This window comes from Parasteatoda tepidariorum, chromosome 8 (assembly GCF_982258835.1).
Source record: "Parasteatoda tepidariorum strain Cologne lab strain chromosome 8, Ptep-v5.0, whole genome shotgun sequence".
Lineage (NCBI taxonomy): Eukaryota > Metazoa > Arthropoda > Arachnida > Araneae > Theridiidae > Parasteatoda > Parasteatoda tepidariorum.
Genome location: NC_141762.1, coordinates 16,032,705 through 16,059,102, shown reverse-complemented (window position 1 = coordinate 16,059,102; position 26,398 = coordinate 16,032,705). Strand labels below are relative to the sequence as shown.

The following is a 26,398-nucleotide window of genomic DNA, read 5'->3' as shown; positions in this document are numbered from 1 at the left end:
AAATGAGTTGGATTCCAATATGATAACGATTATTGTACAATCGATGCTTTCTTAAAAGCCATTTAAGCAAACGATTTTGAACTGCAACCGTATCATTTAATTGTTTGGTTAAAAAGTAAACAAATAAGAAAAGGAAAGAAAGCAGAACTTGAAATTTGAAGCTAATTTAGTTTTTCGTTGTTTTTTATTACGATATTATTTCATATTGAACATACATGAGCTACAATATATATTTATTTAGAAGAATTTCTGTAAATTATCATGGTTGAGTTAGGTATTAATTTAGATGCATTGAACTCTGGATTAAAGGCAGTTAAATCTCTTAGAAGTACTGTACTGGAAGTGTTCAAATATTTAGGTGACGGAGCCACAGTTGCATTTGGCGATGAAGAAAGAGAAAAATTCATCAATGAATCTCAAAGCATATTAACAAACGTCAGAGTACGAATGAGGTATACTTGCATAATGTTAAAATTAAAAATCATTGAATAATACTCAAATGAGCAAGATTGGTAAACAAATGACAATTATGACATATTTACTGTTGTCTTTATTAACTCGCATCAAGCGAATTAATAAAGTGACTTTATTGGCGCATGTTAGAGGTGTGCAGATGTATGGGGTAAACGATTAGATTTGGTGATGATTCTCCTCGATTAGATATCCGTAAAAAGAGAAGTGTGCCGCTCTGTAGGACAGTATTCCCCAACCCCCGGTCCGCTGACTGGTACCGGTCCGTGGATGAAACTGAATTTAAATTCCTAGGTTTATACCCCAAATTAAAAATATCTGTGTTCCATTAAAATTTTATTTATTTAAAAAAAAGGGGCCCCCGAAGGTAGTGACATAAATTTTTTAATGTTTGTATTGAATCAGTGTCTTCGATTACTCCCAGATGGAACCGTCTCATTGCAGAGAAGCAAGCTAGGGGTTCTCTTTGATTTAACATTCTAGTGACTTAAAATGTTAAATAACTGTATTTTTTTTGAAGGTATGTTTAAATGCAATTAAATTAAAATTAATAAATCAAAATAATCTAAAATATATGCAATCAACCTCCCCCCCCCCTCAGTGGGGCGAGTTAAAATTATCAAATATTTACAGGTCCGCGGTGATAAAAAGGTTGGGGAACACTGCTGTAGGAGATTTTACCTGTGGGGTGGCTACTCTCATTATATCCAATGTTTTATTCATAAATTGTTTTTATCTCAGCTACGCTTGCGTATATTATCATTAGCCCCTTTCTTCCCTCATGTAATTTCTAAGTTCGATGAATGAGTAGATAGCCCTTCGGGCTAGGAACTCAGGTAAATAAAGCTTAAATCGGAGTAGGGTGACTATTGTGTATCGGTGTAAGGTGAGTTATACCCTTAGAGTTGGTCTTCTTCTGTGTTGTTTTTTCTAGTTTCTTACGGGGCAGTGCTCAGAAGTGACTAAGACTTAATGATTATTTTGGCATAGGTCACATTACAGAAATCTTCTCAAAATTTATATTTTAAATAGATTTTTATGATAGTTTACAATCAAGGGACTCTCTTATATTTGATTTGAAAAACAAACGAATATATATATATATATATATATATTAATAAACTAAAAATAAATCAAATTCTGGTAAACAAGAGTTGCGAAACCAGAAGGTGACATCAATGAAAGCAAAGACAGCAATAAATATGGTAACCAAAAACAGGGTTTCAGAATAACTATCGTTAAATCAAGAGGCCTCTGATTCTACACCTTAACCATAAATACAAGTAGAAATTATTCTTTGATAAAATAAATTATTCTTAATTTTTTTCTAACAAATGTTAATGACTTCTTTTTCGCAGTTGAAGCGATTCATTTTTTTTATTTTGAGGTTTAGTATTCTTCAACTGTGTTTTTGTTTGCATTCTAATGGAAGAAAAAGCTTCTTTTTCTGTATAATCTTGGGTATTTTATCTAAAAACTGTCAAAGCAAAATCTGAGATGAGTATAAGGTTAACTTCCTATTATATGTTTACATTAAGCTTTGAATCCTTTCTCTCACTTAAAGTTGTTGTTCTCGTGTTCATCGGTTTAGCAAAAATAATAATAAATAAATACTTGTCTCCACCAAAGATGACAACAATTGTGACTACGTATTCCTGAGTGTCCTGACTACACACCTGGGTTCCACTTTTAAATCCTGTGGACTGAAATCAGCCATGAGGATAGATTAGTGGCCTGAATTTTGTCCTCCAATTAATATTGTTTTCCAATTTGTTTTATGGATTAAAATTTCATTTGGAATTTTTATGTTTTTTTTTTTCTCAATAAAATATAGCTAATATTTTCTGTTAATAAATCAACATAAATTATTCCTTTCTAATTTACATTTTTCAGAGAATTGGAAACTGCTTGTACTCTTTTGGGATCACCTAATCCACCAATGAACTTAGGGAACTCTGGATTACTAAGTCAAGATCCAGCTTATGAAAAAACTTCTTTATATTCAGAACTAATTAGATCTCACCGGTGGTTTGACAAAGTAAGTAATTTTAAACTAATGAATCATTTTTACGTGATGCAATTTAATTTTTATCTTAAGTGTTCTCTCTATATTGATTCAGAAATTTTGTCTTTTATACTTTGTTACTGAAGTATTTCTTTCTTTGTTTTACCCTCACTGTTAGGGATCTTCAATAGGGGTTTGTAAAGTGAAATGTTTTTCGTTTCTTTTCTCATGGAACTTTTGACTTCACATTTTCACGATAGTTAACTTAATTCAGTGCAGAATTTTAGCCTGCCTGTAATGCCACTGACATTGTTGTAGTCATGTGCCTTTATGTCATTATTATTATGTTCGTAAAATATATTGAAGCTGATAAAATTTCAAAATCGGAACAACTTGTAAAGTTTATGTATTTTAAATTATGTTATTATAATATCCTTTATTTTATAGTTGCAAGATGTATTTTATTGTTTCATTTGTAATACTTAACATTTCTTATTGTATTGCTTTCAAGAGTGTTCCCAACAATAAATTTAGAAATGCAGCTAATATATTTTGATTGGAAATACAGATAATGTATTTTGGTTAAAAAAATAAAAAAAACAGCTTATATACATTTTTTTTAATATACTGCTAAAAGGCTAGGCACGCCCTTATATTATTTGATGCAAAAATAAAATGAAAAGTACAAAACTTGTTACAATATAGAGGAAAATTGTAAAACACAATTTAAACATGGAGTAATGCTTATTATAAAGTCGAATATAATTGTATCAAATAATTCTTTTTTTTTTTGTTGAGAATTTCATTATTTTTTTTCTACTTTCTTTAAAAAAATCACTGATTTTTTTCTAATTGTAATCTCATTTTTAGAAATAAAATAATAAAAGTTAAAGTTAACAGACAAAGCAATTTTTAAGTTTTTTGAATTATTGAAATTTTACTCTATTATTTATTATTCTTTTTTTTGGAGGGGGGAGGTATTTGGACTAGTTTACAACTTTCAAAAGAATTTTTGACGAAAATTGTGAACATTCAGGATTTACATGCTTAATTGCTGTTTTTTTATTTTTTTTTATCTGAGAACGTAGCATTTCTATTGTCAAATATTTTAAAGCCTTAGAAAAACAACCCAAGACCCTCAGTATTTACTCATACAACATTTTAACATATTATTTTTCTTATAGTTTTGCAGATAATTAATAAAGCATTTCCCTTAAATTTATTAGGCTCATTAACTTTAAAAGTTGTCTACAAAATTTCTTTTTATATATTTTCTCCTTGTTCACAAAAATGAACTATTTAATAGTGTATGTAATAAATTTGCCATTCAGCCAAGATTACTAAATAATTGTCTTTATGCTCTTACTATTATACAGGGTAGCCACTCCACAGGGAGAATACAGAAAACCTGGAAAATACAGGGAATTTAAAAATCACCTAAAATAACAGGGAAAATGCAGGGAATTTTGATTTTTTCTTTACAAACTGGAAAAATACAGGGAATTTTGTTTCTTATTTTTGTCTTAATTTAAAAAATGGTGACCACTCAAAGCGTAATCTATGGGATATTTAACTATGATATTTTAGCTATACTAAACTATTTCATTTACTATAGCATTATTTAAGTTTGTTCAGCTGCTTTTCCAGCAATGAAAATTAATAAATAGAGTTAGCCCGATATAGCTCACACAAGAGCACAGTAATTGTTGTTTTCTCTTAATATATTGTGTATAATATGTACAGGGAAAACACAGGGAATTTTTTTTTTCCAGATTTCAGTGGAAACCCTGTTATATCTATTTATACTTTTTTAAAAATATCTAAAATTTTAAATGTATTCTTGACTATGTGAAATATTTATTTACTTTATTTTTCTGTAGACAATAGAACTTAGTATGCATGCCAATACAATTTTCACTCAAAATTCTCTCAAGCGAAGTTATTTCACTCCTCTTCAACCAAAGCGGTTTCGGCCGAAGCCCACAGGTCATAACCTTCCACCTCAGTAAGTTATAATTCTTTTTAAATATTTATTCTTTTAAAATTTTAGTAAGAATTAGTAAATAATTTCCTTACATACCAATTTTATATTTAAAAATAAAATAAAAAAAACAGTTTTTAAATTCCTGAGATGTTTGGCCTAACATTTTCTTTTTTAATCATTGAGTTTTCATGCTATGTGTTATTTACATATTTTTGTCTACTTGAACAAGTTATTTTGGAAAATTTTAAAACACTTTCTATCTACTTCTATTTTGAATAAACTGCTTTGATATTTAATGCACATAGCTTTTAAAAAAACTGACATGATCATGATAGTAGAAAATAAATAAACATTAACACTCTCGATATAGAAGCAGAAAACTACAAATTAAGAAAATGTAATTTGTATTATATGAGAAATCTCAAGGAAATTTAGAATTATCATTTATTTAACTGTACGTGTTATATTTTTTTGACTGGTGTCAAAAGTTAGGTATCTGATCAGATTGCACTTCCTCCAACTGTGTCTTAGTTTTCGGAATCCATTTTAATGGGCTAGCAAGAGAGTAATTTTGGTTTTCCAATGGGAAATAAAACTTTATTTTTTTAATACAAAATTTAATAAATTTAAAAAATGAATTTGAATCAACCAAATATTTTTTGTTGTTGACCTTTTGCCATCCGTTTTGGTAACTTCATGATCTTGGACTCTTAGAACTTCTGATCCTTATCAGCAAAAAACTCAACCAAGGGCAATGGTCATAGTTTTTACTGTTTTAAATTTTGCAAATTTTGGAATAAATAATAATCCAGTGGGGCAAGGTCAAGACTATTTGGGGGACATCACTTCCCAAATAAGTTTTAATAATGCTGTCAGGGCTGGATTTCCCATTAGGACAGACAAGTGGGGCCCTCTTAAAATGAATTTTTTGAAAAAAATTTCAAAAAAATTAAGTAAAACAATGATTTTTCAAATTTTTTCAAAATGTTATGATTATTTTTTAGTTCTAATTTAATAAAATAAAGTAAAATTTAATTTATTATTATTTTAAATGTGCTTTCCTAAATGAAAAGATATATAAATATTTTTATATTTGAATAAATAAAAAATATACAAGAAAAAAATTTAATCTAAGGGCCCCAAAAATTTGAATGGCCTAGGGCCCGCGTACGCTTAATCCGGCCCTGAATGCTCTAAGTGTTGCTTAAAATCTATGAGGCCTCCCATTCTCGTGGTGAAACATGATTTCTTTGTAATTCAATTGGAGTATTTACTTTGAAATTTTCAAAACTTTTTAAATGGTAAAAATTTCAGTAAAAGCAATGACCTTAAATCAAGGCCTTAAGTTGAGTTTTTTGCTGATAAGGATCAGAAGTTCTAAGAGTATGGAATCATGAAGTTACGAGAAAGATGGCAAAATGTCATCAAATAAATTAGAAAATATTTGATTGGTACTAAATGTGGTATACTAGTTTGGTCATAACAGTGGCCTGGCCTTACTAGATATTACTAAATAATACTTACTGCTAGTTAACGTTAAATATTTTATCCTTTGCGAAGTCATACATTCACTAATTTTGATATTCGAGTGTTAAATAATATTAGCTTATATTTATGATAAATATTAATTATGAATATCAGTTTAATCAATTTGTTCAAATCATTAGTTTTTTTTTTTGGATCAAAGTATGCATGGTACCAAATTTTTAAAAAATGAACTTCTCAATAAGTAATCAAAATTATATTTTCAACATGAAAATATGATGCATGCTAAAGAGTAGAGGAAAATAAAATAATTCACCGCATGACTAAAACATGTGCTAGAATTGAATCACACAAGGAAAGCATAGTGGTAGTTAAATTTCACGATTCTCTAAGGTAAAAGATTGATTTTAAGAAGTAAAATAAGGTCTAACAAAAGAAGCATTGAAATAATGAGACAAAATATTAAATTACTTGCATTCCAGTTTATTAAAACTCTAGATTAATCAGTCCAAATATAGCACATGGGGTGATCTTTTTTGAAGCACAAATTGATGCTCTACAGCATTAAGTTACTGAAACATAATATTATGCATAAATTTAAATTCGTTGACGAATTCATACATTTTCCATTAAATTAGATTGGAAATCAAGAACATTCTGCTAATTGATGCTCTACAGAAGGGGTGTCAAACTCAAAAGCAAACTTGGGCCAAATAAACAATGCTTAACTTTAAGTGGGGCTCAAAAAAAAAAGTTTTAAAAAAAATCAGTGTTTACAGAAACAAATATTTTTATTTTGAATAGTACATTGTATTAAGCATATATAAAGTAAAATTGTTTGACATCTCTTCTCTGCTACTATCTTTCCTATTTCGGGAGAAATTTTATTGGCCGAGACTACTTTCAAAATTGACCCAAAGAGAGCTATTAATATGGTTTCGGACAGGAGATTTATTTTCATTCATAACAGAAAAAAAAATTGCTCGCCCTGATAAGTACTTCCAAACATGGAAATAATTTCATATGCGAATTTTCGAGTATTTTCAAACCTTGCCGGTAAATATTTGTAAAATTCAGGGGCACCCACTTCAATGAATTTTGTCTTCAAATTTGAGTCGCACTGAATCTCAATCACTTCCATTTGCATATTACTGGGTACTGAATCTATATTTATTGAGAAAATCAAAGAAAACAAACAAAATTTGTCTTCTAAGGAATTAAAATCTTTAAACCTTGTTTCAAATTCTGTTCTAAGATTTGAAATTTTTTCTGCGTATTTTTGATAAGATGCAGTATCCCTGGAATAGCATATGCCGCAAGCCAATTAGAATTTTACATTTTCGTGTGTACAATTTAAAATGATCCGTATAGTTTAGAAATAAAGTATATTATAATTTTATATGCTAGTTTCCTTTCTAATTTACATTTCTATTTTATTTTTACTTTGCTTTGGATATATTGACTGGGCCGCGAGTTTGACACCCCTGCTCTACAGCATTAAGTAACTGAAGCACAATATTATGCATAAATTTAAATTCGTTGACGAATTCATACATTTTCGATTAAATTACATTGAAAATCAAGAACATTCTACATCTTAGCACAAATGACTGCTTCCCCCATTCTATCCTAAAAAGAAGAGAGAGAGATTCACGCTATCACACCAGAGAGGGTGAGCCAGCAAATGTTCAAATCCCAATGTCACTTCTGAAAAAAAAAAAAAAAAAAGTCCCGCAGTGGACTGATCGTTAAGACACGGTTCCCAGCAGATCACCGAAGTCAAGCATCACTGACTACGGTCAGTGTGCGGGTGGGTGACCACTTGGATCAGTCTGCGTAGGGACCGAGGGTGTGCGGTATTGGTCCTCGTTAAACTGTGCTACCGTAAAGTGCTAGACTTCGCGCGCAGGTCGTCGAGCTACCGAAGCGGGGGTGCCATCCCCTCCGCAGAGGATCAAAATTGTGAGGGCATGTCTTCGGATCATCCTCCGGGATGTTTCCCAGATCGTCGCCAATAGCCCAATGTGCAGCTCTAATGCGATGTAAATTAACAACAACAACAACACTTCTGAAAAAAAAGTATTTTAGAACTGTTCGGCCCTTTTGCCATTCATGGGTGAAAAATAAAAGTTATTCTTAACACATTCTATTCACTGTGAGCGGTATTCCTCCTTGATATGGGTGTAATAGGTGTATTTTAAGATGTAACTTCTTTTTTTTCCCTCACAACAGGCTTATATTGTGCAGGTGAGGTTGCATTGGTGCATCTATTCTTCTCTTGACACATTCATTTAGCCCACTGACGGTTCTGCATTAAAAAGTCGTATTTTAACTTGCGGTCTTCTCCGCATAGCAAAACCAGTTTTTTCTTGTACTTCGATAGAGAAATAGTGTATAGGGGAGAAACATTATCCCAATTTTGCTCTTTCGCTAAACCGCCAGTGGGTTAAAATTTATTATGCATTGGTTAAGTCTTGTGGGTATTTATAATTGTAAAGTTTGTCTTGAAGTTTGTTTAACTGTTGGTTAGAGTTCATTTTTTATATTAAAAAAATATATATATACATTGAAAAACTAAAATTACTTTTTTTTAAACCCAATAATGTAATGTTCCAGGCAGTATCAGAGCTGAATATGTCCATGCATGGTTAATCGGTTAGGAAACATGTTGGGGAGACTGAGGGAATAATAGTGCAATCTGCTCTTCGATATAAATTGTTGTAATATAGTGCGTTTATGCATCAATATTATCTTCAGATCATCATTAAGGATGGATCCCAAACTGTCACAAATAATCTATCAGAATAGCTCATTTAGATAATTTTTGTGTCAATATAAATTTCACTTGCTAATTTTTATGTTAAAAATATTGATATGTCATATTTATTTATTTTTCTAGAACTGTTGACTTAACAACTACTCAATTAACACGCATGTTTCCAGATATGCAGTTACAAGTACTGAAACCTTATGGATCATCTACTATTATTTTGGTATTTAAATTACATAATTTTGTTTTAACTTATAATAGATTTATTTGCTTAACTTGTATCATTTGTTTTAATCTATCAGCTTTATTTGCTTTTATTCTATGATATTTATTCTATGATGCTTTTATTCTATATTTTATTTTATTCTATGAGATTTATTTACTATTGCAAAACTGTTTATATATCTTTTGAATATTGCTTTGTTGAATACATTTTTTTATTGTGTAGTTATCTCTATTAAGTAGCAGGTACACGAATTAAAAAAATTTTGTTATTTTTAAAAATAAGTGTTTATATAAATATTTTTTCTTTTATAATTTTAAAAAATTCAAACAATTAAAATTAATACTCTCTGTTTCGTCTATTAAGTTGGAGATTTTGAACTTAGGAGTCATCTTAGTTTTCCAGAGAATTAAAGTGTGATGACCCTAATCAACAGCTCTGTAACATTCTGAACTTTGCAGGCACCCAAAAAGGTGTGACACTAAAGTGGCTCAAGTGCAGTTCATCTTTACTGAATTAGTTCTTTTTTTCTAAAATTCGTAAGCCTTTATTTGTTTCTTGGAGCTCAGCTAAGTTATCGAGATATATCCAAGTTAGTTTTAGTTTTTGTCGGTATTTGACCGTTTGAGTCCCAAGGGGTATTTAAAAAGCACTGTCGAAGAATTCCAAACAGCCCAATGGCACTTGTTTTATTTTATGTCGAGAAATGCCCAGTTGCATGATAGCATTCCGTTTACTTTACATCGATGAATCCCAATCGGAGCAATAACGCTTCTTATATTTGTTAGGTAACATGTCTTTTTCTCATCGCTCCGTCACATTTATTGCAGTTTGCAAAGCAATCGGACGTATTCTTGCGTAAGTGTTTCTCATCATTAATAATTGTGTGTTTCAAAATGATTAGACAAAGCAACGCAAAAAGTAAATAAAAAGTTATTCTAGATTTACTGTTTAACTTTATTAAACTTGGTGTATCCCCCAAAAGGTAGAATGAATCAAAAAGGAAAATCTATAAGCATAATCACAAATCCACGTGATCATATTATTGACGACTACATTGTTTCTGTAAAGCACAAAAAAACAATGCATTTTGAGTTCTTCAGAGGATAATGATAGTGATAGCAATGAAATGTAAATATTTATTTTGTTATGTATTATTGCATTATTATGGTATTATTCGACCTATTGCAAAATGTACTATTTACATTAAAAGGTACTGTGTGACATATTTAGTTCAGTAAATCTGAGCTCGCGACTTCAATTTCTTCTCAACATGAAATCCCAACAGCGCTATCACACTTCTTGGGTCTCAAACGGTTAAAAAACATCGATATGAGATGCTGTACAATTTTGTCCTTCCTACTAGTACGCAACCTTGTGTTTCCATGTCTGAGTCCACCTTTTACTGTTTAATTAGAAGTTTTAGCTTTAAGTTATTTGCTCGACTAATATCTGAAATTTTTATGAGTTTTCATCATTTGCATAAAAAAAGTTGCACACACTAACTTACACACTTTAACGCCATAAAACTTTTTTTTATGAATAATATTTTATTATTATTGTTTTTGAAATCACTTCCCTTCAGAGAATTCGCCTTCATCACATAAATGTGAGTTCGATGATCTTAAGGTTGTTTCTAGTGTTTCCTCATTTTTTTCTTCTCACTTTTGTATTTGCATCAAATATACTTTTATTGCCATTTAACTTTGTAACTTTTTGTTTATATAGTATCTGTTTGCTACACTATTTATCCCCATGGCCAATGCAAGTCTGAAAACATCTTTGAGGAATTTTAATTTTTCTTTTAATCTAAAATGTTGTTGGATGCAACACACTGTATATCTTGATGCATAAATTGACCTATTGTATTACGTGACCCCCAATTTTTGATTACGCTATTGCAAACTTCTAGTATGTCGTGTGTATAAGTTGACTACTGAAAAAACTAAACATGGAAATTTCTAAAATCAATCACCTTGAAATAAATATGATTAATGGAAAGAGAAAAAACTTGTGCAAAAACAGGGAATATCTACAATCCTCTTAGAAACGTAGTGTGTCAAATTATACTAGTCACTCGGGGTAGATATGGATTTATGTGTGCTTATATGTTATTGTAAAATCTTTTAAATAGCGTAAACTTAGGGTTAAGACTATTTTTTGTGCGACTTGGTAGAATTCATTGCAAGATGGAATTCGAATGACCGCACCGTAAACCTTATTAAATCGAACGCGCATGATATTCATACATTTTTTAATTTGTAGCTTTATGGTATGTTTTAAAAGTTTTTTTTTGTTATATTTTTTAAATACTTTTGTATAAATTATCGTAACTTTTCATAATAATTTTTTTTAAAACTTCATTTAGTGTATTGCTTTATAAAAAGACACCTTTATACGTAAAAACAATATGATGAGAGAAAATGCAAAAATAATTGCTTGTAATAGTTAATTGTGTATAATAGTTTAAAAATAGTTTTTGAAAGCTGTAAATTGATATAGAATTATTCATATCTATCTCATTGTTTATAATGCACCAATATTTTATGAGCAACAAATGTTAGATTTTATTACCGGTGTATAAGTCGACCCCTCAATGCGTCCGTAAAATTTTGAGGGTTTAAAAAGATATAAAGTAATTAATTATTTCAAAATAGATAATTTGGTCAACAAACTAATCCGGCCCATGACTTTAAATTATTATTAGAAAAAAAAAATTCTTATTAACCTTTTTACTGTTCTATTTGAAGTAAACTGCCCAATCAATCTTTTTAAAGATAAATGAGTGTTTTAAAAATTTATACCTTTTATATTATTTACGTGTTATATTATTGCATGTTATATTATATTTGTCCTGTTATATTATTTATCAAAATAAAAACCTGGGTTAAATAAACAGTTTGGTCTGTGACATGCTTCAAGGTTATGGAACAGGAGAATAGATCTTTAAATATTAAACAGGAATACTTGTTGTAATAAAAAAGGCAAAATACATACGAAAATAATACATAAGAGGAAATTTCATACCCCACTGTAGAGTGATTCTCAACCAAAAGTTAATTGCTTGTTGGATAAATCATTTCCTTTCATGAATGTAATAATTGCAAAAAAGAAAAAAAAATATTAATGTTGCTAATCAATCCTCTAGTTGATGGGACACTGACAAAACAAAATTTGAAGACAAAATGTACAAAGCAGTATTAGTTAATTCCATTATTTATTAATATTCTTTATGAAAATGTAATGGCCTATAGAAATACTAAATATTATAACTAAAAAGATCTTATACATAATATCAAATAATGTATAAGCCTAAAAATAAAGAAAAAAAAATTCTATAATTTATATTACCTTAATTCATTTACATCCCATATACTTACTTATATAAATATACATTTTAATATGTAGAAATCCATATATAAATTCATTTCATAGTGGCCAACTATGATCGGTTTGACCTACAATAAAACAAAATTTTTATTCTTTCGATGAAAATAATTTTTTTTAATTTAAATAAATAAAATTCAGTGAAACCTCTCGGTAGCGACCACTCTCTGTTTTACAGTAAAATTGTCGTTAATGGAGGTTGGTTGTACTAAGGGGTTACCTTCGTTGACTTTAAAAAGGTATCAAAGGTACATGATTTTTGCAAATAATTTAAGTGCCATTAAAAATTTATTCAGTGTCATTTTCATGGTGCAGAAAGGCCACTTGTGTTGTCGTCACGAGAGCTGGATAGATAAATAAAATTTAAATAAAATAATAAAATGGACTTTTATTGATGTAATTATGCGTTAAAGCAAATTTACCAATTATGAATGATAGAATTATTTTAAATAAACATTTATGTTTTTTGTTTAATTTTATGTCATAAAAATTAGTTAGCTTTAAATAATGAGAATAGGTTTGTTTAAGGTGCTTAGTTTTTTTTCTAAAATAACTTCTTTTTTTTTCTAATTTAACTTTCAACTCTAAAAATAGCATTATCTTTAGTACACTTTTACTTCAACATGAAATAAATAAGAGCCACTCACAAATATTTTGAATACATTTGAATCTACTTATTTGTTTTTGTTTTTAATATTTTTTCGTGTTTCCTTATTTGACCTTTTCCGCATTTGGTGCAGAGGTTTGTCCCGGTCAGTGTGGGAGCTTTAGATGGTCTCTACTAAAGGTTTTTTTTTCTGCACAAAATCAATGAAAAAATTCTGTGCCTCCCAAAAGTGATCGCAAATAGAGAAGATGCTACATAGGGCTGGTTTTTCCTGGAGGTTTCACTGTATTTAAATTAGAAAATGTATAGAATTTTCATTTCCATTCATTTTTCTCCACTCCTGAGTTGCTTTACCACAAATATCAAAAGAGACATAGATACTTCTCTAAAATTAATTTGGTTTTCAAATTTTGTTTTTGAAGTCAAAATAGGCTTACTGTTTCAATGCCGGATTACCCATTACGCCAGACTAGGCTATGGCCTGGGGCTCCCTTAAAATTTATTTTTTGAAAATAAATTGAAAATTAAGAAAAACAATGATTTTTTTTAAAAAAAAAAAATCAATTTCAAATATATATGTTATGATTATAAAATGTTATGATTATTTTTTAGTTCTAATTTAACAAAATTATAATTTCTATATATTTAAAACTGTGTTTATTCACTGTAAGATGCTTTTTTTTTTTCAAAACATATCAAAGGATTTTTAAAAAAAAATTTATTGCTAATTATTTAGGCTTTTTAATTTTCAAGGTGACAGTTGCTCGAACTTTGAAAGCTTTAATAATGTTGAGAGGCCTCATCATTGACTGGATCATAGTTAAAGGATTCAATGAAGATTTTTACACAGAAAATGACAAAGTAACTTTTCTTTTTCTTCTGATGGTTTTTGTTATGATCCAAGTTATAAGCTTTATAGATTATAATATCTGAGAGGAAAATTTGATATATTTAATTTGATTCATTTCAGCTTGATATGTGGTCTGGATCACGATACCATGTTTTTCAAAAGGTATTTAAAATTTTTATTATTCTAACTATGTGTTGAATAAGTATTATACGTATTAGTTTTCTTGTTATTTTTCAGAATTAAAAAAAAATGAGATATTTAACATTTACAGGGTGTGCAGCGTTTTTTAAAAGCCCTTAAAGGTGCTTTTTTTATTTGGTGTTTGTAGAAAGTGCTTAATTTTTTATCTTTTAAAAAGAGAATTTTTCTTTGCGGTATCGATTGTCGTTCTAAATTACAAAAAAATTCATGATCTTTATAATTTTCTCTGCAATGTTTATCAGAAACTAGTTATTCTATCATGATTATGTAAAGTTTCTGAAAATGTTTTTGAATTTTATTGATTTTATGTTTATAAATTAAGAACTTTAAACAATAGAAAAAAATAATTTTTGTTACTGCACAGATCATAGTTATGATTTTTTTTTTTTTTTTTGGAAAATGATTATAAATATTTTTTGAGTGCTTATAAAGTACTTTTTATTTGATGAAAAATCTGGCTACCCACCCTGATATATAAGAATAAATGTAGGTTTTCTTTTTCATTGGAGAAACAGTTGGAAATATTTCAAGAATAAATTAGAACAGCCTCTTACTTAATTGGCCTCTATTAAAATGACTTTTTACTTTAAATGGACTGTTGAAAAAATAAATATCTGCTAAAATTATTAAATTTCATATCATTTAAAAATCCAACGTCTCATTTGTTAAGTCTGATTTTATTTTTAACTTGCCACCATATTGGAACTTTAAATTATATTTAAATATGATCAATGAACTAATATTTATTTAATATTTTGATGATCTGCATGAAATTATTCTAACTGAAAGGCCAATAAAAAAGTTATGGCACTTTTTAAAAAAAGAAAGATAATTTTTTAATAATAATATATAGAATAAATTTTTAAAAATGCATACATTTAAAAAAAATGTGTTCCGATTTCCCACAGGGCTTTTCAAATCAAATTAAGTTAGCTAATTAAGAAATGTGTTTCCTAAATAACCATTTTCAACATTTATAGCAGTTCTATTTAGTTTTCATTTCAAAGAAAACCGTAATTTGACTCATTTTATTTGTTTTCAGTTTATGTATTTACACCCAAAAACAAATTCAGTACTAGACTAGACAAAACTCTAGGACTGTGAATTTAGCTGTATGACTTAAAATGTAATTTAAGATTATTAATGATAAAACAATGAAAAAAAATTTATTCATCTTATTAATGAAATAAATCTTATAATAAAATACTATATTATTGTTCAATATGTTAACAATTATCCTTCTCTACTTTTTTTTTTTATAAATTTGGGGTTTCGGTGAGAGAAGTTTAATCATTTAATGTTCCATTGCCGTAAAAAATGGGAACTGCTGAACTAGGTAATAAAAACCAAACAAAAAATAATTTTTTTCCTACTTGTTTTGCTTTTTTGACCATTTCAAATTAAATTTATATGACTCTCATTGTGTATTTCTTCTTTAATTTGATCTACTTGTAGCAATTTTCCTATGGTAACATTTAATCTGTGAAGTCAATGTTAGTATTTATCATCATCATATAATTTTATTTTAGTCTATAGCGCCATCTGTTGATGAATTATACAACAAATTTTTAAAACTTTGTGATTATAAACGTTTTCTTAAACAGAATGCAGAAAATCGAACATGTATGTCTCTTTTTCTTTATTTTTTAAACCATCTACCAATTTTGGAACAACCAGTGCACAACGGGTTTCTTTTAGTTATTAAACTAAAAGTTAATCTTTCCATGCTGTTGTAGTATTTGGGGATGTTTGTCAACACCTAATACAATAAAAGCTTTAACTTATAAATAAACTGGTTCTTGTCCAATGAGAAATTAGGTTAGAAAATTTTTTGAGTGTTTTAACTCTGTACTTTTACCCTCCATTATAATGAATTAAAACTACTTTTTCTAGCTAACTTTTTACACTAAATTGATTATTATAAATATATTTTCTGTTTAGAATAAATGCAAGATAAAACTTTTCATTGTTAATAGGTATATAAATATGAATTCGAAGGTACAATTGATTTGCTTATCAATATTTATTGCACTTTATTATCAATCAATTGTACATGTGATTTGACAAAACCTGATACATATAATAAATTTGTTGATAGTAATTTCAAAAGTATGATTTTTCTTTCTAGGTCACTGAGCACGCTAATTCAGCTATGCTGCATTTTTATTCTCCAAATGTTCCCGACATTGCAGTGAGGTCTTATATGGTAAGTCTCTATCCTATTTAATTGTTTTAAATATCTCCAATGACTAACATTTTAAGATTAAGTCCAATTAAGAGAAACTCGAGCCGTCCGAAGGATAATCGGACAGCGTGTTAAATTGTGGAACCGCCAGCGTAGCCTCATACCGGCGGGGTGCCTCATTTTTAGATTGCGTAAATACGAATCACGAAGTTTAATTTTTAAATTGCGTGAATGCGAATCTCAATGTCTATTTTTTAAATCACATATACATACGAAAATCGATGTTTAATATTACAACCGCATAAACGAATCACAACATTGAATTTTAAACTCACCTGAATACGAACTACATAGGATTTTAAAAAAGCGTAAATATAAATCACGATATTAGACTTCTAAATCTCGTAAATAAGAATCGTGATGTATGATATTTAAATCGCATGAATAAGCATCACAACACGAACCTTTTAAATCAGGTAAATAAATACGAAAATTGATGTTTGATATTAAAATCACGTGAATATGAATCAGGATATAAGTAGATTCCGGGCTTGGGATTTCTAAAAGGCTTGCTTGTATTGTTTAGCCATTATAAATAAAAATTTACAAGATTAATTGAATGAGCAAATAGAGGAGAAATCTATTACATCACACCTTAAAGGGAGAACCACAGCCAGCGGTCTCCCAAGGCCGTTAAAGCAGAAATGTCTGAATTACGAAAGTACGACCTATCTGGCGGGTGGATAAAAATGCGGAAAATCTTATTTCCTGTGCGTAATAGCGGAGAAAATAGCTAAAATAAGTAAAAATGCGAAAGGGTTGGCAGATACGTAGTTTGAGTTTTCTGTTTATCTTTGAAAATCGGAAATAAATATAATTATTTTATATCAACGACTGAATTTTCAGAAAAAGAGGAATATTTATAATAATTACAAACTTTTAGAGCATTGTAGTTTTTGATTTAAATAAAAAAGGCTGAAATATGAGATATAAAAGGGGGGGCTGAAATTCGAGAGATAAAAGCGGGAATCAGTTAAAAAGCGAAAAAATCTCATCCCTGTAATATGGCGAGATGTTTGTTAACCTTGAGAAGAGGTTTTCTTAGAAAGTTGTTAACTTTTTTAGTTTAATTAGTAAGTAGTTACAGTTTATGATAAATAAATGACATCCTTATTTTATAATACACATTTTTTTTAATCTAGTTCAATATTTAAGTTTTAACAATACTTTCAGACTTGGCTTAGAAGTTATTCTACTTTATTTACTCATCCATGCAGAAAATGTGGTAATCGTCTTCACAGTAATATGCCCCCCACTTGGCGAGATGTTAGAAACCTTGATGTGTATCATGATGTTTGTAAACCTTGAAAAGAGGTTTTTTCCTCTCCATATCTTTGTATTTATTTCTTTTGGTATAAACAAATAAATTATATATTTCTATTTGTGTTCTTAAAAACGTTTTAGTCTCTACTAACATAGAAACAATATTAATTAATGGTAAGAATTAGTCTTGAAAATACTTATCTCCATAAAAAAAAAATCTTCCACGAAAATGTAACTTTTTCTAATGTTCTTTTACAGTTTACCAGTATCAAATAAATTTAAACTAAACTGCTGGTATGGAAAATTTATATAAATTTATGAAGTATAAGATGTTTGTCAACAACCATCAACTTTTTTTTTTGGATCATTGTCAAAGATAATTACATTTGATTAAATTAAACGTAAATAAGTATTTAAGAGAACTTTTCAAATGTTTCTTTATAGTTTACCAGTCTCAAATAACTTTGGCTGCCGGCCACAAAAATTGATATGAATTTATGAAGCATAGGATGTTTAACAACAGCCATTAACATGTTGTTTTTTTTTTATCGTTGTCGGAGATAACACATTTAAATGAACTAGTAAATAAGTATTTATGAGAAAGACAGAAAAAAGGTCACTTTTACTTACTAAAGGTTACTTTTTTTAAAAAAATTAACCTGCGACCTTTTTTTGTTGTTGTAAGAGTTTTACTTTATTTTTTATTTGTTAAGAATTCTAAATTTATGTATAATTGGAAAACCCAATATATGATTAAAATATACTTTGACTACGCTCTTATGTCCTGCAAGTAGATCAAAAACTCTTTTTATTTTTACAAATGGCATAAATGTAATTTTTGCATAGTTTTAGTTGAGTGTGGAAAATATGCTAAGAAATAAACTCGAGCAACTATAACATTTATGAATAAGATTTTATTCTTAATTCATGCACACAACATCACAAGGTAAGAAGAGAGCAGCAAGCATTCCAATATATGAGAACATACACAATTTAATAGTTCAATAACCTCATTTGCTGAAAAATAGCTGCTCATACCGATGTTAAGGCCCTGGTAATACCAGGTCTGTATTGAAATTTATTTTTTTTACATTATATATATACATATAATAATGTTTTATGCAACTAAAAAGGCTGGAAATTGCAGCACATACAAGTTATAAATGACATATGATATCATGTATCTTATTTTCGTTTACAGCCGTGCTAAGCAGTATTAAGAGTGCTGCACAAATGTTCGTTTTCAAAGATAGTATGACTTACCAAATGTATGATAAACCTCATTCTAAAACTTATTCCAAGCAAGAAATGTAAAATTCTAAAAAATATCTGTAATCAATGTAATTTCATTTTTTTTTTTTTTTTTTTTAAGTTTAGAATGTTTTTTCCCTTAAAAGATATCAAGATTCAATATTAAAATTACAAATTGCTTACAAACTTGTCATTTTGAATGCTTTCATAAAAAAAAACGTGTGATGAGCACTGATAAAGCCAAACTTAAAAAATGGCTTCAAAAATCCCACCAATCTTACTTCGAGCAGGCAAAATAATAAGTAAATGGAGCTGCAATTAAACATGCAGCCCATTCTAAAACATAATGTTTTCATGAAACTTTATGAAAAAAAGAATGAATTTTTAAAAAAATATTTTAATGGCGGAAAAGAATCACATTATTTACAAGCAAAGAGATTTAAAAATTTATACTGAAAAATACTCATTAAAAAAATGAAAATCAAAGCGTTACAATTTCAAAAGAAACAAATAATTCAACTCGTACATCACAAAAGACAAGTACAGAAACATAAAAACATAACAAAGAAAATATAATGGATGATTTGAGATGAAGATGATGGGGAAAAAATGGAATTTAAAAGAAAGACTGAGTTAGAGAAAATAAATTTACTAAATACTTTGCAACAATGAGAAGACTAAAAAAAAAAAAAAAAACATGGTGTACCATAATATGGTAAAATGCACACAAAATTTTTAAAAAAAATCTGCACACAATCAAGCAAACAAAACAATAACAAAAAAAAAAGAAAAACATTGTGGAATGATTTTGAAACACATAACAGAGGAATGAGTAATCTCAAAGTTCTTGTTCCAAATTGAACAATCATGTGAAACTCATAAAACAAATATTGATGCAAATGACTTTATACATTTTTTTTTCATAACAAAAGCCTAAAAATACAATACAAACTGAATGCCACTTTCTCGCAAGTACCAGGCAAGAAAGTAATACTTTTTTTTCGGGTATTATACCATTAAAATAATCCTTCTATACCTTGCACATACATTAAAAACTAGAAGGTTTTAAAATAGTTCTAAGTAGAAGTATTGGAAAATGAAAAAGTACCAGTTGTAGAAGGTACAGCTCCCTGCTCTCAAAATCTAAGGAGCCCTTCATTTTTTTTCTTTTTCGCCACCTTATTTACTTATTGATAACAGAAAGCAAAAAAATGTCTCTTAAGCCTCAGCATTTAGCATTGGAACAACAAATGAGAATGATTGCTTTTGTTAAGATGTGAACATGAAATGGTTCAAATTGAAGTTAAAATTATAAAATTTTACTTTCATGTCTGGTACATTTACAAAAAAATAAATTAAATGCAACAATCTATGAAATAAAACGTCACAAATAAAAGGAAAATATTAAAACTGCCATTCAGCAAGTCCGTCCTTCATCTCTTCCAAATAATGGGCAGTAAGTATCAATTTTTTTTATTTTTTATACATGATATACCTATAAAAAATTCACTTCGCGATAAAATTCGAAAATATGTTTTTAACATATTATAAACGAAAAATTGGAAATAGAATAGTATGTATGTAATCAGTCTTCAAATCCAAAAACAGGAAGTTTTAAAAAAATGAAGTTTCAGTTTTTTTTTTCGTGTGTCATAAGCAGCTGAATCTTTTAAGTTTTTGTACCGACTGTTCAAACAACAATTATGAAGTCAGTTTTTATTTTTATCCACTTAGATTATGTTAGCATCGAGTGTTATGCCGACATAAAGTGAAAGGGTCATACTTCTTTGGTCGCTCTACACTAGGCTATCCTTTGCAATACTAGACTTTGAACCCTTTGGTGATTTATTTTTAGCATCTGTGCCATCACCAGCTTTGGTGTCCTTGGCACTATAAGGAGACAAGAAACACAAATTTTAATTGAATTGTAATAAAAGTTATCAATTACACAAAAACAGACAGCTAAGAAGTAGACACCAATACCAAAGTTAATGTAACTACATGTGTGTTAGCACTACGTTTTAATAAAAGAAAAGACTATCCAAAATCTTTTTACCCCACTATTGCAAAACAATGTTAGATTTTCAAGAAAAAAATAATAATAACTTTTAACTTTATTTAATTGTTATAATTTATTTCTTTTTTGTTTGCTTAGTAAGTTAATTTTATGTTTAATTTTTAAGACTTCTCATTTTATTAATTTGTTTTGAGTTAAATGTTTAATCAAAAAAACTAAAGAATCAAGTGTATATGTTATTAATTTTATCAAATGTTAATATTTTGAAGATCTGTCTCATTAAATGAGATGTAATGTGTTGGTTTAAGTGGGTTAATCATTCCATTTATTTTTTAAAGCCATGTACTAAGGGTGCAAAATTTTGATACATTTAGGATGTTTTAATAAATCACTTTTTAATTTTGATATTGGTGTTCAATATTTAAACCGAATCCTTCATCATCTAAATTTTTAAACATTTAAAAACGTTAATATTTTCTCACCTAAATTGATTATTTTAATTGCTAATATGAGAACATTATAAAGGATTACGTTTAAAGCATTAAATACTTTTAGTTGTTTGATAAATGTATATTAAATATTTTTAAGTATGAAAGTATTTTTTTTTTTAAAAGTAAAAACGAAAAAAGAATATTAGTTTTAAATTAATTTTACTTTAGTTAATTATTAGTTATCATGCAAACTTTTTACGAATGAATGTTTTATATTAATGTGATAAATTATTTCAAAATTAAATTTTATAATTTGTGTAATTGGATAATCAAATAAATGCACTAATAATACAACTACAAAAAGCTTAAGACTATAAGATTTTTAGAATTAAATGCAGTGCAGATGTTAATGTCAAGCAATAAGATACCTAGTAAGCAAATCAATGTTAGTAGCATTGTTAATAGGCTAGATAAACAAAAACCAATGAAAGCAAAAAAAGTAATTCAGAGGAAAGAGTGGTTTTGTTTTCTAATAATAAGTACAATATAATCAGCAGCATCTGTAATAGTGTGATAATATACATCTGTAATATGCCAACAAATCAAATTGAAAAAATGAATTTATATGAAGTTCCCTTTGTTACACGCAGACATTACACATCTTAGTCAGAAGAGAGGTAAATAATAAGTGCAATTCCTTTAAACTAAATCAGAACAATTAAGACACAGAGAAAAATTTAAAATTAATCAGAAATCTAGTTTTCAAAAATATGCTTGCAATTCAAACTAATATTATAAAAATAAGAATAGTTACAAAATGAGTGCAATCCTAATATGAAAAATATACCAGTAGTGCATCAACTGCATTCAATAGGAAAATGTATTTTTACATAACTTAACGCCACAAAGCAACCATCAAATTTTAGACAAAATTTTTTAAAAAATCAAAAATTCTTGAAGTGAAATAATAAATAACCATCATTATTGTGGAATGTATGATAATTAAGTGCAAAACACAATTCAAAAGGAATGTTAACAAAACATAATTATTTAGAACAAACTATAATAACTCCAAACAAAAACTGTTGTAGCAATATGCAATTAATCAAAAGAGAATGTTTAACACAGTCAAAAAGTTGATAAATTAATTTCTGACATATTGATTCAAGTTATGAAAATAATAAAATAGGAACACAAAAGATATAAACTTTCAATTGCATAAAGTACACAACATTATTTTCTTCAAATAAAAAGGAAAACAAAAGTGAATATTTTAGAGAAGACCAACTAAATAAAATTGTATATAAACATCTAATTTAGAGAGTGAATGTGATTTTTATGTCAAACTTAGAAAATTAAAAAGAAAAAAAACACAGGATCACAAGACAAGACTGCAAGCAAGATCCAAAAAGGAAAATGGCGGAAAGCTATCAAACTTAACTCAGAGATACATTCCTTTCAATAGATTAAACAGCTTAAGACATGAGTCAGCAAGAGAAGTAACAAAGATTTCCAAATTATAAAAGATTAAATTACCAGAAAAGGTGTCACTTTCCAATAAAAATATTTTTACAATGCATTGCTACTAACATTTCATAAAGAAAAAAAATAAATAAAAGTTGTTTACGTTATTGAAGTTATAGACAGAATTTTTCTTTTTTTTTTAAATTTTACTTTAAAGAGGAAAATTGAAAAATAAAAAGATATTTTTTAAAACAGGCTTAGTACACTTATTCTTAAAAGATATTTTATTTACCTCTGCAAGCTTTTTTAAATGTAAACCTTACCTAAAGAAAGTTATCAAAATTATCACAAATTTGAATGCAAGCTTGGATTATGTATTTTTACTTTCATATTAAATTCTTACTTAACCCTAGATAACTAAACTACTCGTTAATTATTTAATTAACTATAAACGAATTTAATATTTTTTTACATTTAAATTTTCATTACATATATTAAATAAATTAGAGCAGAAGAGAAACAGTGTTAATCCTTAGACGCAGAACAAATACTGGGACATTCTCTACATTTTGAACTTATATATATATATAAAAAAGCATTTAATAGTTAATCAGAATGATAAATATACTAAAGTATAAAATCCAAAAAAAAAAGTAGCTCGAATTTTTTTTTTCCAAAAATGTATCAATAATTTATATTCTCGATTAAACAATTAAATTTCAATGATAAATAACTTTTTTTCTTAGGACTAAATAACAGCAAATTCGAAAAGTTATTGTTTGGAAGTGACTCGTGTTTGGAAGATCTTACCTTTAACTTAGAAAAAGACATTGGTGTTTCATGCTGCATTTCATAACGATAAATTATTAAAATGCTAAACATATTAGTTTTCACTTATTTTGACCTAAATTAACACAAAATGATGATAAAAGTATGAAAAATACATTGAATAAAAAATTTGGGTAAAAGGGCTAAAACTTTAATTAGAACATAAATAAGTGATAAAATTTAACGCTTAGAATTTTCAAAAATTTTAGAGTGTTGCGGTTAACTTTCCGATTATCAGTCAAATTACCATACTTGTAAATAGTTTATTTAAAGATGGGATTAATTATTTAAGATTGAAATATTCAAAGACTAAATTATTAAAAATTATTTTTTTTTTTTTTTTTAAAAACATATAATTATTTATTTACTTTGGAAATAGAAAAGCTGCATTTAAAAAGATTAAAACAAAATTATTAATATTCTTAAAAACGTAATTAATCAATAGTAAATATTATCAATAGAAAAATTATTATGAATAGCAAACTTTTATAACGGTTTCTTTAGAATTCATTAATAAAAGTCATATCCTGAGATTTTTTTAGGCATAAAAATTAAACCAACTTTTCTAACATATTAAAAATCAACCTATTTTCTATGGCATTCTACACTAATTTATTATGAATGCTAGTCTCATAATATTGTGTTATATATTCACATGGAAGAGTGACACCTATAAAAAAACGAGATAGATAGTGGGAGAAGAGTGCATACGAAGTGGACGCAAACATGAGAAGGGTAAAAAGCTATTCGAGCACAAACTGATTTGTTGACCCAAGGCTCACCCTGAAGTTTGAATCATGGGAGTATCTTCATTTGCAACATCCCCATCGTTATCCTTTTCAGTCTCTTCTTTCGCCTTCAAAGCTTCTTTCTCCTTGCTAAAGAGTCAGTAAAAATATTACATCATATCTCCTTTGACTTGTTTACACCACTTCTACTCCCCTCACCTCATATTCAGTGACATACAATTGATAGATAATTTTATGTATGTGCATACATAATTGATTATTTAATTTATCAATTTTAATATTAAGTAGAGTGAAACCATTCTTTAAAAAAATTAAGTGTGATTAATCTAAAAATTAAAAATATGCATTTAAGTTTGAAGATTCAATGAAACAGTGCATATAATAAGTACTTAGTATCTACTTAATTATACCTATTTATTTAAACTTGGACAGATTAGAAATGTTTCGAAATTAGGAAAATTTAAAACTTCTAATTTCATTTAAGTAATTAGTGGTAACATCAAAATAACTTAATGTACTTAAATTCATATCTTTCAGAAAAAATACTATTTTTTTAAATGATTAATAATTATTTTCTTCTTCTCAGGCACTACAGCTTCTTACCGGCCAAGGCCGCCTCAGTCAGTTTATCTCATCTAGATCTATTCGAAGCTATGTTTCTGGCTTTAAGTTATTAAAATTAAATTGTTTCAATTTCATTTAATATTAAAATATTTTATTTTTTAACTATAACAAAAAAAACAATACACTTCAGTTTAAATTGTATTTGATTATTATGGCAATTTAAATAGAAATATCATGCTTAAAAAATTATAATTTAATATGTTTTATTAAGCATGCATAATTTTGTAAATTAAATTTTAAAAAAATCAATACTAATGTAAAAAATATTTTTTAAATATATAAAGTTTTTATATTTATTTAAATTACACAGTGCATTTATTTTAAAACAGTTACCAAGAATGGTTTTAACAATAATTAAAATTAAATTCGGAACTTACTCAAATGCTGGATTATCTACTTCTGTTCTTGTCTTTTTTTCAAAGTTGTCACCTTTCCTAAAAAATACAATAACAATAATTTTTATCTTTTGAAATAACCCAAAAATATTTTACAAATTAGATTACATTATTTATTGTTCAAAATACAATATCATTAGATACATAACAAGTGGCTGTACACATTTTATTGCAACATATATTCAATTAAGAATAATTTTCTAAACATTTTTAATATTGCTAAACAATAATTAAAAAATGAGTAGCAAATAGTCATTTTTAAGTAACTAAACAATAAATTTAACACACCATAAAAAGTAAACAGAGTTAAACCTCTCGGGAGAGACCACTTTCCAAAGTAAAATCGTTGTTAATGGAGGTTGGTCATTCTTAGGGGTTACCTCCATTTGACTTAAAAATGATATCAAAGGTATGTGATTTGTTGCAAACGATTTTAATTTTAGTCAGTGGCATTTTTTGGGTGCGGAAATGCTCCTTGTGTTGATATCATGGAAACCGGATCAATGAATAACGTTTTTGTTTAAGTTTGCATTTAATTTTATATCAAAACAATCAGTTAGCTTTAAAAAATGAGAAGAGGTTTGTTTAAGATGCTTAGTTTTTTCTAAAATAACTTTTTTTTTAATATTTAACTCTCAACTCTAAAAATAAATTATTAATAGTATCCTCTTTAGTGCGCTCTAACCTCAACATGAGGTTGTAGATCTCTTTCAGAGATCATCAAAAAGAGTTCTTTAAATAAGAACGTCACACAAATATTTTGAATACACTTTAATCTACTTAATTTGTTTTGTTAAAATTTTTTGTTTTGATATTTTTTCGTGTTTCCTTGTTTGACCTTTTCCACATTTGGTGAAGAGGTTTTCCCGTTCGATGGGAGAGGTTTTGATGGTCTCTCCAATAGATTTTCTTCATAACAAATCAAAGTTTCTGGAAAAAATTCTGTGCCTCCCAAAAGTGGTCGTAAATAGAGGAGGTCACACATAGAGGTGGTTAGAGGTTTTACTGTAAATAGCTGAAAATGTTTACTATCATATGCAATAATTACATTTCATAAGATGTATTTTTGTTTACAGTAAATAATTTTATTATATGATTTACTTAAACCAAAAACTAATAACATAGCATAAAAACACTAGATTAACCAC

The 26,398-nt window shown here is 27.8% G+C and overlaps 2 protein-coding genes across 10 annotated transcripts in view; one reads left to right on the top strand and one right to left on the bottom strand.

Annotated features, from left to right (window-relative positions):
- The first annotated feature begins 78 nt into the window (after window positions 1-78).
- On the top strand, window positions 79-17,624 carry MED27 (mediator complex subunit 27). The gene is made up of 8 exons (XM_043042464.2): window positions 79-452; window positions 2,365-2,509; window positions 4,357-4,481; window positions 8,845-8,938; window positions 13,686-13,793; window positions 13,903-13,944; window positions 16,112-16,189; window positions 17,402-17,624. The coding sequence occupies exons 1-8, from the start codon at window positions 262-264 to the stop codon at window positions 17,534-17,536; spliced, it is 918 nt and encodes a 305-aa protein (XP_042898398.1). The 5' UTR covers window positions 79-261; the 3' UTR covers window positions 17,537-17,624.
- Window positions 17,625-18,385: 761 nt separating this feature from the next.
- The window catches only part of LOC107436358 (fasciclin-2), an 81,864-nt gene continuing 73,851 nt past the window's right edge, over window positions 18,386-26,398 (bottom strand). For 5 of the 9 annotated variants that reach the window (XM_016048037.4, XM_016048040.4, XM_016048038.4 and 2 more), the window contains 3 exons: window positions 25,233-25,289; window positions 24,265-24,360; window positions 18,386-20,632 (listed from right to left, as the gene is read on the bottom strand). In XM_016048037.4, the coding sequence (XP_015903523.1) occupies window positions 20,539-20,632; window positions 24,265-24,360; window positions 25,233-25,289 (247 nt within the window). In that variant the 3' untranslated portion in view covers window positions 18,386-20,538. The remainder of the gene's footprint in view (window positions 20,633-24,264; window positions 24,361-25,232; window positions 25,290-26,398) is intronic. The other 4 variants (XM_016048041.4, XM_016048042.4, XM_071180675.2 and 1 more) reach the window with 1 other exon arrangement.